Here is a 15506-nt window from a genome sequence, read left to right on the forward strand (position 1 = left end):
TTGTGTTTAAGAATGTTCAAAGATATTTAATGCATTCAGTCATTCATGAATTAGCTAAAACTTTGATCGTGTGTTCGTAATGCTGGTGGGTTGTACCATATGACGCTAGTAAAAAAATAAAAGTGTTAAAAACTTGTGTTAGACCAGTGGTTAGCTTGTAAATGTGGGGTCTATTGTTGTGAGTGTTAAATCATCATAAAGGGGTTGGTTTGTGGTGTTTAAAACCCCTTGTTTCAAGACGGGGTCTGCTCACTTTTTTACCGGCATTTTCTAGCTAAGCGGCTATCTAAAACTTTCCCTCGTTTTCTTAGTCTTCCTCAACAAAGACCTCTGAAGAAAGAGGATTCGTTTCTACAGAAATGGCTGCGTTTGGTGAGTAAATAAAAAAAAAAAAAGCTTATTGTAAGGTATTTAATTCATTCAGACATTTGTGACTTAAAAACGTTGGTAAAAACCTATAAATATATTATACACTACAGCATTAATTGATTTAGTACTGTGTTTTCATTCGTTTTGTTTTTGTTTTTAAAAAGCGCGGTGTAGCCCAATCCTACAGACCCCAACACGACAGAACATAAAACAAAAGGCCACTCTAATAAGGAATAAGAACGCTGCAAACAGGTATTTACGGTTTATTTATCTCTTTCAGGATGTAATATTTATTACTATTTAATTTATCACTGTGTTTATAGTCATCTAATATATATATATATATTAGGGCTGTCAATCGATTAAAAAAAATTAACTAATTAATTGCACAATTTGCTGTAATTAATCGCGATTAATCGCTTTTTTAAATTGAGACTGAAGCTTATAATAATGGATATTTAAATGCTAAATCTCAACAGCAGCAGCAACAATTTGGCTTAGTCCTGCTGAAGGCTGCTGAAACAGCTAGAAACTGTCTGACTTGAGAGCAAATTTTTGTCACCGTCCCAGGCTGCTGTCGCCTGCTCTCGTCTACTTTACAGGCGAGGTGCAGTTCATCACCAACGAGCCTATGTTCAGTCGGCGGCAGGGCAGTCGGGACTCACCCGGAAATGGCGAGCGGAATGAGGTGACTCAAAATCTGACAAAAATCTTCTAAAATGAAGACAGATTCAGCAACTGCACGGCCTATTTCTCGCTTAAAATGGTTTCAGAAACATGTTTCAGTGAACTATTTTAGTACAATATGAGATCGTATTCTGAACGGCCGCCATGACAGTGTGGCTTTGGATTTCCGGAGAAAACTAACCCATGTGACGCGTTCGTCCAATCAGCTGCCGGTTTTCATTACTTGGGCAACAATACAGAGTAGCGCCGCCTGCTATTATGGAGACGTATTACGTTTCTCAGCCGCCACATGAAGTAAACAAACACAGCTGCGTTAATTTCGTTAATTTTTTTTAACGAGTTAAATATTAAAAAATTAACGCAAAAATTAACGCGTTAATTTTGACAGCCCTAATATATATATATATATATTCTGTGTCTAGACAATCAGCCCCTGAACAAAGGATCCGTAAGGGCGACGGCTACTCGCTCGCCCGTGTGGCTGAAATCAACCCTGTTGAAAGACCATGTGCTTCTATGCCCATCTCTGTGAAAGATGCTACGCCTAAAAACGTTCGCCATCGTAAGCAATTTATTGAGGTGAGTTGAAAAGGAAAACAGTAAAATAGCGTGTTGTATTTAAAAAAAAGATTATTTTCTAATCTAATGCTAATTGCTGCCTGTGAAGCCATACACGGACGGTTTCCCGCCCAAAAGTAGCCACCATTCCTTTGTTCCGGTCTCGTCTTACCCGGCCACTGTATCTTATGATACTTACACAGCTGCAGAGGTGAGAAATCCTTTTGTAGCTAACAGAATATATTTACATAGTGTTGTAAAAGCTTTTTAAATAAAATGTATATATTGTTAAAAAGGCTTTTCCTTTGTTTTAGCAGCTAAAAGCTACGGAAGACTTAGTTGTATTTGACGCCTGAGGACGATTTCACACAGTAACCCCCGTGGAGCAGATACGTATGTCCACACAAGCCTAAGAAGGGATCTAAGAAGAGATCTATTGATGTGAGTTGAAAAGGAAAACGTAAAAAATAGCGTGTTGTATTTAAAAAAAGAATTTTTTTTCTAATCTAATGCTTATTTCAGCCTGTGAAGCCATACCAGAAAGGCCTCCCGCCCAAAAGACGCCGCCCTTCCTTTGTTCAGACTCGCCTTACCCGGACACTGTATCTGCCGATCCTAACACCACTGCAGAGGTGAGAAACGCCTTTGTATCTAGCAGAATATATTTACATTGTGTTATAAAAGCTTCTTTTTTTTTTATAAAATGTATATATTGTTAAAAAGGCTTTTCCTTTGTTTTAGCAACTAACGGCGAGCGAAGACTTAGAGTCCTTGCATTGGTCGTTGTCTAAGTGTGATTTCACACATAGTACACCAAAACCCTACCAGCCACCAAGTGTCTCCATTGAGAGGGAACAAAAGGATACCCCTTTACAAAAGACATCTGATGAGGTGTGTGTGTGTGTGTGTGTGTGTGTGTGTGTGTGTGTGTGTGTGCGTGTGTGTGTCTTTATTTAACCAAAAATATGTTGTTATACCTCTAGACAATCCATGCCATAGAAGCAGGAGAAGGGTCTGAAGACACAGAACTAACAGCGACAGCCCCTACATCACACCAAACAAATCGGGAAGCTACAGGAGAAGGGTCTGAAGACACTGGACTAACAGAGACACCGCTTACAGCCCACCAATCGAGTCAAGCTGCTTTGCAGGAGGCCCCTGAATATAATGTAGGTGAATACCTCTTTAACTGTATCTATAGCACCGAGGAAGGCACCGATTATGTCAGCTGTATACCACACACCTCTGTCATAACTGTGTCAGATAAAAAGTGTAACAGGGATAATACCCCAGTAACCACTCCTGTAAATGTATTAGAGGTTAACGTTCCATTCCTTGATAAGCAAGCAGTACCTAATTATATTACTAACAATCCGTTTGAACACGGTGGGGCACTAGGAGGTCCTGAGCAGTTAACATTACTTCAGAGTGAAGAGCTTTTTGAGAATTGTGTCAACACTACCCCTCAACAACCTGCGTCCGATGTCCATTATAAACAAATACAATCAGAATTAGCCGAATTACGAAAACAAAACGATGCTCTTATGAATAAATTAGATGTCTTGCAAACAGCTAACACACAATGTGAGTGAGACTCATAAGTCTATAGAGGTTCCGTTCCAATCCACCAATAGCAAACCCCTTCTTAACAGCTAACCATTGGTCTGTCAGATGTTTTAACACCTTTTTACAAAATGTAAATAATGCCTCACCCCCACGTAAACCATGACGACAGCTATACCTACGTCATCGCATCCGCTAGATCCGTGCGCAGTTTCGACGACGAGATGCGCTCCCATATTCGGCCGCTAGACGGCGCTCGCGGGGTGCCGATGTTCGACCGCTACGTCATTACGCTTGCGGTATGCGCACGCAGCTTCGACTATTAGATGCACTACCGCTCGATGGTGATCGCGAGTACCGACGTTCGGCCGCAACGTCATCAGACGCACGCTCATATCATCAGATTACATGGCAAGAATGCGCGTGCGTGTGATGACGTCACACATGCACGCGCAAACCCGCCAGGTTACCACTACTGTTATTTTACAATCGCAACCAACACTGCTGGAGTCACCTTCCGTAAACTCCAAATTTCAACAGTCGCATTTATACTAGGCTATAGTTAATCACAATACACTGCGCGAGTCGCTGCCGTGGACTCAAATCCCAACACCACAATTCTTATTTAAAATGTATTTACAGTAGGCCTCTCTTGTGTTTCCACACAATTTGACTATACCTATTATTAAATAGATTTTCCTATTTCCGTACTATGGGTCACGAGAAGAAAATTGAAGAGTCTTCCAGTGGCGCTTTATCTCCGCCGACGCCACAAGATCTGCATTACCAAGTCCTACTCTTCACAGCTGTGTCTTTAAAAAAGTCTGAATCTTTCCTCCGTGCCTTCACAGAGACTAATTCCCTGCCGCGGAATAAGTAAATTGTAAGAATAAATAAATTGTAAGAATAAGTACATTGTACAGTTCTATACTGCACTTGTCTGTTATAGTGGTTTTATAATATAACAATACACATTACATTTGTGCTTTTGTGTATTTGAGCTTTTATGTCTTTACTTCAAAAAAAAAAGGAAATAACAATATCACAATCTAGACACAATTAATGTAAAGTATGTACAGTACAGTGTGTGGTTTTATACATAATCATGCTGCAGCATAGTCTGAAGTGTACAAAGAAAAAATAGTTCAGTACTCTTTTCCTAGGTCTAGAACATGCTCTTATAATGTGACCTGGCTTGAGCAACCAGTTCACTCTTATCCAGCAGAGGAACTGGGGCTATGTTACAAAGCAGTCGCCTTCTTCTCTGTCCATGACGGGGTAAGGGCTTTTTTCTTCTGTGGACTTGAAATAACTATTTTGAAACTGGCTGGATGACCAGCTGGACGCCTTCTTGGGAGTTGACTGTGGCACTGCAGCTAATTCTGTCTCTATGTCACTGGATGGTGTCCCCTAAATAAGTAAGAAGGAGAAAGAGCATTGTAGTCAGACTCAATGGCCAAAACCGTAACATTGAGGATGCATCTATCATAATCAGTGTTGGGTGTAAGGCAATTACAGTAATATATACATTTTTGCTGTAACGCAGTAATATAACTCATTACTAATTACATGTCGGTAATATCATACACGGGTCTCAGTAACGGGATTTACAACATTTAGTGTTTTTTTTTTTTTTTTTTCAAGAATTCACCAACACCGTGAAACATTTCTTCACAGAAAAAAAAGTGAGAATTACAATAGCCTTGGAAAGTATAAATCATAAAGACGTTACCTCCAATTTGTTTGCAGCTGGTCTTTTCGCTTTAGGAATGGCATTTTCCTTCAGATACCGGGACTTGACGCTCTTTTTGGTGAAGTCGATGTTCGCTGCAAACACGGTAATCTCTCTCATGTAGCTAATGTTATCAACGGAGCTGAAGTGCAACCAGCCATAACGGTAAAATCTCCCGGCTGCGGAGGTTGTAGACGGTGAAAGCACAATCTCAAATATCTCTTCATTTGGTTGCCGCAATTTGGAAAGGCACAAACTCGAAGCATTTTCTCATATTAGTCCTGATCTAACTCCAAGCTCCGTCTGTCAGCTCTGTGATCTCCTCCCTGCTTCTGCCACAGGCAGGCTCCGCCGTTGCTAGGTTACCTATGCAGATGAGCTCCTGAACGTTTGAACTGTAGGTCAGCAGCTCTGCTTCACTGCGGTGTCAGGTTACAGCCTGTTGATACATGCTTATTACTATGGACAGGACCTCGGCAAATCGTTTTTTTGTGGAAAAAATACATTTTGGATTATTGGATTGTATCAGATCGGCACTCGATTGTTGAGGGCTTGACCGGAAAGCTGTACATGAACAGAGGTAAAGACTAACACAACTTTTATGCCTTTCTGTCACATCTACTGCCGTCAAATTCGCTGTGTTCCCTCGTAAGGAATAACTGCACATGGCTAAGCACTAGTAATGGCATTTCAAACACGTTTAGAGGCTAAAAACACGTTTAAAACTTGCCCTGTTTAAGCCTTGTTTAAGACTGTTGGGTGCAAAATCTAGCAGGAGGATAACTCGGTGTAGGCGGCACCGTTTGTTTTCGTTTTTCTCGCTACTGACAGTACTCCTGATTTACAAACAACAGAGCTACGGGTTGAAATCGAGCGGAATTCTCCTTTAAGCTGAAAGCATGTGTCCGCATGGGTTATAACAAAGTTGCAGGCACCAGCGTCACCTGTGCCTGGAATGGTGTTTCAACCAAAACTATTTAGCCAGTAATGATTAAAGACATTGAGTTCTACAGTAAGCACACCAAAAAAAGAAGTGTCAGGAACCAGAGACCCATTCCAAAAGCTTCAGCCTCACAGCAAATTCAACTACTGCAAATGCTCTCTAACACTGAGGAGCTTCCCATTGGGCTCAGCACTTTTAAGAACCATGCTAATGTTTTCACCCCCAAACCCTGGTACGACAACTTAGAAGGCTTTACAGAAGAGCAGTGCTCCCAAGTGGAAGAGGAAACAAAAGGCCAAGCTGCCTGCAAGGCTTGGCATCAACATTGGGTGGGGCGGATCACAGGCTCTACTGCACACAGAGTCTTGCACACATCTCTGGAAACACCATCACAAACATTAATTAATGACATCTGTAGTCATTCATCGGTCACACTGAGAGTGCCGTCTTTGCAGTGGGGCAAGGACCATGAGGTGGATGCCATAGACACCTATAAATCACTAGCGGTGCCAGGATTTTGATTGTAGGTTGGCCTCCAGAAAACTGGATGGGCCAGTTAAAATAAAAATAAAAACTGGGTTCCCCTGCATACAGACAGCCAGACACTAACGTTAACTGTTAGCCTACTTGCCTTGCTGGTGTGAGGGGGTGGCTACGGGAGGACTTGATGGGGAGAGGGCGGCCGAGCAGGAGGGTAACTCGTCAATTGTAACTGCGTTACTTAAAATGGCAGGAGTTTCCTCCTCCTGCTTCCTGCGTTTCCTGCTGAATTTAAAAGAAAACAAGCTGCTTTGCTTTGCGTTTCATATTAGCTAATAGCTACAGTCTGTGTCTGTCTCATTGAGCTTGCTTGAAAAGCTTGCGCGCCAAAGTCATTCATTTCATTGGATCACTTGCTGGTGACGATGCAGCCTGTGGGCAGGCTTAAGAGTCCACACGTGGGGTAGAAGCCGCTGATTGGCTGAGAAGCTTTCACTCAATGCTTCAATGCTTCTATTGGATGAACTGCTAGAATGAAAATCACTCACTACTCATTATAGGCCGGGGTCAAAATGGGCGGGCCCAGACCTAAAATGGGTGGGCCCAGGCCCACCCGGGCCCAATGGTAGCGCCGCGGGTGTTGGATGTGCCTGTGCAGTGCCACATCCAACACCTCACCTTGCGTAATGGTGACCGAGGACATTTTGAAGACCCACATCAACCTAAAAGTGGCTATAGCTGGCTTTAGAATTTAAAAAGAGAGGCCATACATTTGGGTGTCTTGTGATGGGTATGTTTCATGCACATGCTGTGGCAAAGGAGTAGTTGAAGCAGAGGCGCGGGAAGTCATTTTCTACAGGGGGTGTTGGCAGGGGCTGTGCAGACCACTTTACCTCTGCCTCTCCCCCCCCTCCATGAAGTAGGCTACATGGTACGGTGCGTACTGCACAGCGACCTCAGAACAACGAACAGCAAAGTATGTGACAAATTCTAAAGTTACAGACTAGCCTATTTGTTTCTTTATAATAGGCATACATAAATCACATGCCAAATCACTATTGGGCAAAAGATTAATGACTTGGGGCGGCCTCTAACTCCCCCAGTAAGAGCTTGCGCCCCTTGTAGGCTGAGTCCTTTGCAGCGGCCCGGATTTGAATCCGGCATAAATCGGTAAAAATATGTTACACAGAACATTTCCTAAAAATGCATTCAGATACATTTGTACATGTCAACAGTGCTCTGGGGTTGCATGTATAATTGTTATTTGGACTTTTAGCTACGTGTAGTTCAACATATACCATGTTGTGAATCAGTTGTAAGTGGACGTTCACTAGGTGACTTCCTTTACACGTGCATTTATAGTTCATCATGACCCTCTATGAAATCAATTGTGATAAAGCTGCACTTAATCCTTGCATGGTTAATACTGCAATAATTAATTTGCTAAGTTTTTAAGAGGTTGTGAAGACGTCCACTGACGTCCTTTACACATCTAGTCAAGGCTGCGAATAGTCGTCCACTGACGTCTTTTACACGTCTAGTCAAGCAAAACAGAAAAAAAACAGGAATTATCTTTAAGAAATACACAATTTGTATACAAAGTACATATATTTACTTTATCTTGTTTAAATAAATTATAATTACACAGTGCCCAGTGTGGTTAAGTCATTGCAAAGCCACTGCATTTTAGTCATTATTTCAACCTGTTGTACCTGATGTATTCGGGTTTTTTTTATGGAATGTATAAATGTAAAACATAAATATATCCGGTCACCATTTATGTCTGAGTTGGACGTAATTGCCATTGACAGGGAAACTGCTGCCAAGATGTAGTAACAAAAGATCTCATGATATTACAAAATCCTGCGATAAAATAGATTATCTCACGAGATGTTAACGCGTTCTCCCCATAGACTCTGGAACCTGGAACTTGAACATTGAACAACCACGAGGAGAGGAGGAATTGAGTTGTATCGATAATATCATTAAAAATCTACTGTTGGGTAAGTACATTTTGTATTATTCCCACTGAGCAATGACACGTCCAAAAGACATCAATTTAACGTCTTTGTCGTACGTTTAAAAGACGTCCACTGAGGAGCCAGAATGAAAGTTTTTGTGACGTCTTTTTCAGACGTCTATTTAACGTTCACTTTTGACGTTCAAGGGACATCAAAAGAGGACGTTAATAAGACGTCCACTGAGGAGCCAGAATGAAAGTTTTTGCGACGTCTTTTTAACGTTCACTTTTGACGTTCAAGGGACATAGAAAGTAAACTTTAAAAAGACGTCCACTGAGGAGCCAGAATTAAAGTTTTTGCGACGTCTTTTTTAGTCTTCTTTTTAACTATTTACCTAAATATTGAACGTTCATTAGACGTCTTTTGTAAACGTTGTTTTTACGACGTCATTTCTAACATGTTTTCAACATCACTTAAAGGACATTCATAGTACAATTCAAGTTTTTATGATGCATTTCTTGGACTGATTTCAGATGTTACCAAACCAACTGTTATTTTAATTGTTAATGACACCATTCAGTGCTGTCTTACTATTAGCTTTATTAAACCATGTTTTGGTCATCAAACCTTCAGGTTATTCCAAGGTTGGATGACCATGGTATTCAATAAAACTCACTCTAGTCATATAGTAAAATCAGTGAGCAGAACTAGTGCTTTAAAATTGTAAATAATAAATGAATACCTATCCCTTTGATGCACCTGTCCAAGACATGCAAAGACATTTTACTAGCCTTATTTACAAATGGAAATTAGTGACATCTGATCTGTTAAAAAAAAAAAAAAAAAATAGTGACTATTTTTTCCATCTTTAATGAGTTTTTCAGCAAAATATTAACAGGCTGATAAATAAAACAATTGTAATGGTTACAGTGTACTGCCAAGTGAACAAAAAACAAATTACTCCAGACTAAGGAAGGGAATGAGATAAAAAGTCCCCTAAACTAGAAATAAACACACTGACGTGCACCTCTCGAAAAAATGTAACTACACGTCGCTCGACCGGGTCTTGGTAGCGTTGCATTTCCTCCGACTCATTTCCTGATTCTCCTTCTCCATAAACAACATGACATCAAGGAGAGGGATAACTTCTCCTGCTCCAGATTTCCCACCATGGTCAGAAAGAATAGAGGAGACTCATTGTTTCTCTCACTATGACTCTAGAGTTTCTACTCCCTCCGAAGCTAATCGCCTTCACTCACTTTATCCCTTGCTCTATCACCCCCCCCCCCCCCCCCCACACACACACACACGCTCGGCGCACACACCAATGCACAAGTATAAACATCAGGCCACTTACGTAAGCTACAGCGAAAGCTCTGCGTGAAGCCTCTGCAGAACCATAAAACAAGCTTTATAGTACTCATGCAAAATTTCTAGTTACTTTCCACCCCTGTATGCCCTCCACCTCCCTTCCTCCCCGGCGCATGTTTGAGATGTTCTGCTGCATGATGCTTGATTGTAGCCTCTGTAGCTTCTTTATCCCATTGCATGACTGCAGCTGCAAGAGTTGAACAAAAACAAAACCAATATAAATATGTAAAGAAAACCAGTGGTACATTGCAATATGCAAGTTCACATACATGAAAGGAGGGAATGCTGTGTACCTTTAATTGCTTCAAAAGTTGTAGTCTTCTCCAGAGGTAGTTTCTGCTTCTTCCCCTTCCCCTTCATATCGAATTTTGCCATTAGCCGGTTGGTAAAGAGCCTGAAGAAACAAATTCACAGTTTAGAATTTACATGCGAGTGCCAAGAGTAGACTAAAGAGATGTGGTTTTGGGACACTTTTCTGGAATCGATTAAACAAACCTTTGAGGTGACCATTTGATAGCTACAATGACATACTTTCCCTGCACTTGTAGAACCCCCTCCTCTTTATCTTCCATGTCAAGTTGTAATCTCATGATTACATTTCAGATAATTAAATTGCATTTATAATATCCTCCATCATCTCCAGCTGCTCTATATGGGCAAATGACAGTGGAGATTTTTTATCAATTTGCTAGGGGTGGTACGGTTCACAAAACCCACAGTTCGGTTCGTATCACGGTTTTCGGTTCTTGTTATTTTTTCTTTTAATCTTTAACACTCCAGAATATACTTCAGCATATAGCTAAAATTAGCATATTGAATATATGTTGCACAAAACATGCACACAGTGGCAGTTCTATATTGTTTTATTTCATCATAGGTAACATGAAATCCAAAATGTTCCCGCACACCAGACTATAAACGACGCTGGAGCATCCTCCAGCTCTGGGCAGCCTCTCTCCCACCTGACATCTCTACAGGTGACGTGACGTGACCTGCAGCAGCACCCCACTCCACTTGAGGAGCGGTCGGCTCGGTGTCTCTCAAAATCTGACGAAAATCTTTTAAACTGACGTTTGTTGATCTGAAATGAAGACAGATTCAGCAACTACATGGCCTATTTCTCGCTTAAAATGTTTTCAGAAACACGTTTTGGTGAACTATTTTAGTACAATATGAGATCGTATTCTGAACGAGCCGCCATGACAGTCTGTTTTGAAATTAGGGACCAGCCAGACCCATGTGACGCAATCGTCCAATCAGCTGCCATGGGTTGCATTTGTCACGCCCATCCCGCTCGTCATTTCCAGTAAGTGTTTTTTAACATAGGTGTCGAAAGTTGGCACTACTGCAGTAAGAGGTTAGTGACCATTAACAGTGGACTGACGAACCGTGCGGTACACACACGCTCCGAACCGAGACTAGCGAACCGAGACTAGCGAACAGAGCGGTTCTGGTGTTTTTTCATGAACCGTACCACCCCTACAATTTGCCCTTTTATGAAATATAAAAATGGCAGTCAATTCAACTCTAGAGCTCTTCCTGTTTTTCCACAGCTTACTTGTTTCAGACAGTGGCCTGATGAATAAAGTGTATAGTATAAGTTGGTTAACATATGTAACATCCTCTGTCGACTGGAAAACTGTGACAAGAAACATATCGTGTTTGTATTACGCATGTTACATGTAGGGATCCTGTTATCTATCCTGTTAAATACCTGTCAAGAATTTTGTGGACACAATCCCTTACATCTTTCCCTCCAATTCTTGCAAGTTGCAAAACCTTTGAAAAGAGGGGGTATTATTTGTTATGTTAGAAAAACGATAACCTATAACAAGTTTCACTGATATACCACAGAATAATAATAAATAGCATAAAATTACATCACTTCCAGATTGTGTCTTGCAAGTCATACCAGGGACTCAAAAGCTTGCTTGTCCTTCAGGCGTTCCTCCTGTCTGTCAAACTCCTCCATTGTCTCCAGTAGCTCTATATGGGCAGATGACAGGGGAGGCTCGCTTTTTCCCAGCCTTCTGACCTCCATGTGGATATCCACCAATTTAGTTAAGACTTTTTTCTGAAACACTGAAAACAAAAAAAGGACCACATATGTAAAAGTCTCTTTGCCAGTCTAAACTGCTGGCAAGGAGCCAATAGGAAAATATAATACGGTTATCTTTAAACAGATGTACAAAGTTAAAGGGATACTTCACTGATTTAGCATTAAGCTTTGCATCAGTAGAAACCGGTAGTATTTTTGAATGACGGTGCTCACCTCCCTCGTGTCCCCCTGAGACTATATTTCTTTGTATTGTGGGTCTCAGATGACGCAAAATTCATCATTTAGCGTCATCTGAGGCATTTTTGCCCAGAGTCTGTGGACTACAGCCAGCACGTCTGCATGTTTTCAACCCGCCCATAGGGGGCTGGACTGTCGTCTTTACATGAAGCTTACCGAGTGTCAGCCATCTTCAAGCTTCGCTAAAAAGGCTCTCTTTTCAGCAGAAAACTTTTACAATAATTATGAATATGCAGGACACTTTATTACAGACTGAATACTCGTCACACTAGGCGAGCTTCGCCTGCTACGGAGACCAGCACCTTAGCCTGCGGTGTCACTCGATGCCACTAGCCGGTAAGGGGACATCGTCAGAGGTGAAACGCAGAACGAGGGCAGTATTATAGTAGTATGAGCTAGCTAGGTGGAAAGCTAACGCTAGCCGGCCACCTGTTCCATCAATCCTGCTTGCAAGTGTCCACTCATTAAACAAACTGGACTACATCCAACTTCAACGAAACTCCCAACGCGAGTTCAGAGACTGCTGTGTTTTTGTTGTTGTGGAAACATGGCAGTACGGTACACAACAACAGTGGTTATTGTGGACTATCCAGCTACCAGGCCTCTGTCGCCTGGTAAGACTAGCTAGTGGAGGTGGGCTGTGTCAATAATAAACAATAGTTTGGTTAAATTTTCGGAAAAAGCAACATTTCTATTACCTACATTGCTTACAATATCATATCTCAAAAAACTAAACATATTAAGTGCATTTAAGTGCCATATTACATTGATTTCAAATCATATCAACCTCAAACTAAGGCATACATTAAACATTACTTTAAGTTGTGCAACTTAACTTTCAGTTTCAACCTGAGACTGATCTGTATATAGGCCTATATGTAAATGTTAGTTATACTCAACCTATTTTCATTTATATATTTGATTACAATGCTAAACAGCTGTTTCACTTATGCTATTAGATCATTGATCAGCTGTTTCTCTGCTAAGAGAGAGAGAGAGAGAATAATCAGCTGTTTTTCCAAAAGGGACAGTCAACAAATCAGCTCTTTAGATCAAATTGTTGACACCACTACACATTATTGTCTTAGTTTTTGGTAGTTGTTGTGTTTGGTGTAGTTACTTTCATCGTCAGGTCCGCTTCGTGGAATGTATGATTAAGTTAGACTCCATGTTTTCTGTTGAGATGCTAAAGCACTGACATTGCGCTATTATTGTGGTAAGCTAGTTCCATTTTGCAGTAGACACACAGTACAGAGTTTTTGTTTTAATTATGTTTGAACTGATTCCAAACTTTGGACACTTTCTGTCGTTTTCTCCAGCATGTCTCTTCTTAGCCCCTCGATATTTACGCTCTAGCATGTGTCGGCAGCAGCAGACTGACCAGCGTCTGGCGTGCGACAGTAATAATGATCCGTGCAGAAACACCGTCCGTCAGCGTTACAGCGTTGGTAACATTGATTTAACGAAGCTTCGAGGCAAGTCATTTTGCATAGAGGATTTTTTGTAATCGAATTATTCGAGGAATCGTTTCAGCCCTAGTTGACTGTCTCACTGTCTGTCTGTAAACTGTAGGCGTGGCTTGGGAGTAGACTCTAAAGCAGCGAAGCAAGTGCATTCTGGGATTTGGTGTTTCTCATCCACATGAGCCCAAAACACATTTTCTGGCTTTTCTCGGCCTAGAGGCCACCAATTTCCCAAAAAATAAATAAATAAATACAAAAAAAACAAAAAATCACATTTCTACTACACAAGAGACCCAATATAAAAGATATATTCATCTTTCTAATGGTGAAATATCCCTTTAAACCATGTCCTGTTAAATTTATTTTTAGTGTTTTTTTTCTGTTGTACTTACTTGCCATGGCCATTGGAAATCTTAAGTCTGTTTCCCTACGAGACCCTGTACTGGATTCATGTGCAGAGGACCTGTTACTCTGCTCTGAGAAAGACCTCCCAGTGTATCTTGAAAGTGGCGTTTGAACACTTTCGTCATCTGAAAGACAAATTTTGTCAAATATTACTTTGTTGCTCGTGATAGTGGATATAGCTCTTGTAGCAAGTTGTGTGCCCATATGATTAATTAAGTTCAGCAGTCGGCGCAAAGGGATCTATGTACTCTTGGCCATGATGATACTTTATATAGAATAAATTGAGTGGTCGGTCATGAAGCTCAAAATGTTAAACACAAAACCAGTTGTTCAAAATATGCACTATAACATGGCCGCTACTTTAGAACATTTACACTCTTGCCACTGTGAATTGCATTCGTAGGAATACCGTTTTTAGACAAATCTCTGTGCCTGGACTGCTTGTTGTGTCCCATCTGGTCGCTGTGCCTGGCCCGCTTTCTGTGTTGGTACAGTTTGCTTTGCTGAGACCCGTCGCTGTGCCTGGACCGCTTTCTGTGTCGGTATGGGTTGCTCTGCTGGGACCCGTCGCTGTGCCTGGACCCGTCGCTGTGCCTGGACCCGTCGCTGTGCCTGGACCGCTTCCTGTGTTGGTACCGGTTGCTGTGCCTGGACCCGTCGCTGTGCCGGGACCCGTCGCTGTGCCTGGACCCGTCGCTGTGCCGGGACCTGTCGCTGTGCCTGGACCCGTCGCTGTGCCTGGACCGCTTCCTGTGTCGGTACCGGTTGCTGTGCTGGGACCCGTCGCTGTGCCGGGACCCGTCGCTGTGCCGGGACCGGTTTCTGTGTTGATATGGGTTGCTGTTCTGGGACCCGTCGCTGTGCTGGGACCCGTCGCTGTGGCTGGACTGGTGACTGGGCTCAACACCCCTCAACTGGCTGGCTTGGTTTACATTTGAATGTCCAGAGTCTGAAAAACAAAACATTGAGTTAATTTACAATTAAATGCAGGTTCATGTAAATACAGAAGACATACAGAAGAAATATGCTCTAATATTTCACTGGGATTTACACATAATGTGGTAGATTAAATTGTGCTTAATATGATTTGGTATTCAAGGTGACTGGTTTAATGTGATGATTACTCACTGCCTGTGGACCTGTCCCTGGACCCAGCACCCTGCACTTGGTGAGACCTGGCTGAATTTGAACGTCCAATGTCTAAAAATTAGCACATGTAAATTATTAACAATCATTTTGTAACCACCTTTATGTTATAATTATGTAAGAAAAATTATGCAAGAAATGAGTAGACTCAAAAGTGGATACCAGTGAACGTTTTGTTAAATCCAGCAGACTCAATCTGGATGGACTTTGTCACCTTTGTTGGTGGAATGGGAAAGGAGGGGCCTTGATAATGGCACCTAGACAGATACAGTATATACAATAAATGGAAGTACCAGTCATAAAAATAATGAGCATTAACTTTGTAATCTTTTGCAAAACATTGCAATTCTATAAGAACTATATAGGTGTGTAATGTTAATAGCTTGTGAAACCACTACCAGTCACGTTTTCTTCTGCCTCCAACTTGTCAGATTCTGTAATTGTACAAATTAACATTTTAAAACATTATTAGTTTTAAAAAAGTGACCTAAAACGTGAGGGCCCCATATAGATTCAGTGTATAGACTTTGAT

General features: G+C 41.5%; 2 protein-coding genes across 2 annotated transcripts; one reads left to right on the forward strand and one right to left on the reverse strand.

Annotated features, from left to right (window-relative positions):
- The first annotated feature begins 359 nt into the window (after positions 1-359).
- On the forward strand, positions 360-3206 carry LOC114566926 (uncharacterized). The gene is made up of 4 exons (XM_028595779.1): positions 360-372; positions 2137-2246; positions 2356-2505; positions 2598-3206. The coding sequence occupies exons 1-4, from the start codon at positions 360-362 to the stop codon at positions 3204-3206; spliced, it is 882 nt and encodes a 293-aa protein (XP_028451580.1).
- Positions 3207-9723: 6517 nt separating this feature from the next.
- LOC114566708 (uncharacterized) lies at positions 9724-14642 on the reverse strand. The gene is made up of 6 exons (XM_028595397.1): positions 14238-14642; positions 13816-13953; positions 11577-11746; positions 11379-11443; positions 9958-10058; positions 9724-9851 (listed from the first exon to the last, which is right to left on the reverse strand). The coding sequence occupies exons 1-6, from the start codon at positions 14281-14283 to the stop codon at positions 9727-9729; spliced, it is 645 nt and encodes a 214-aa protein (XP_028451198.1). The 5' UTR covers positions 14284-14642; the 3' UTR covers positions 9724-9726.
- Positions 14643-15506: the final 864 nt, after the last annotated feature.

The sequence above is a fragment of the Perca flavescens genome, chromosome 13, assembly GCF_004354835.1.
Source record: "Perca flavescens isolate YP-PL-M2 chromosome 13, PFLA_1.0, whole genome shotgun sequence".
NCBI classification, from domain to species: domain Eukaryota; kingdom Metazoa; phylum Chordata; class Actinopteri; order Perciformes; family Percidae; genus Perca; species Perca flavescens.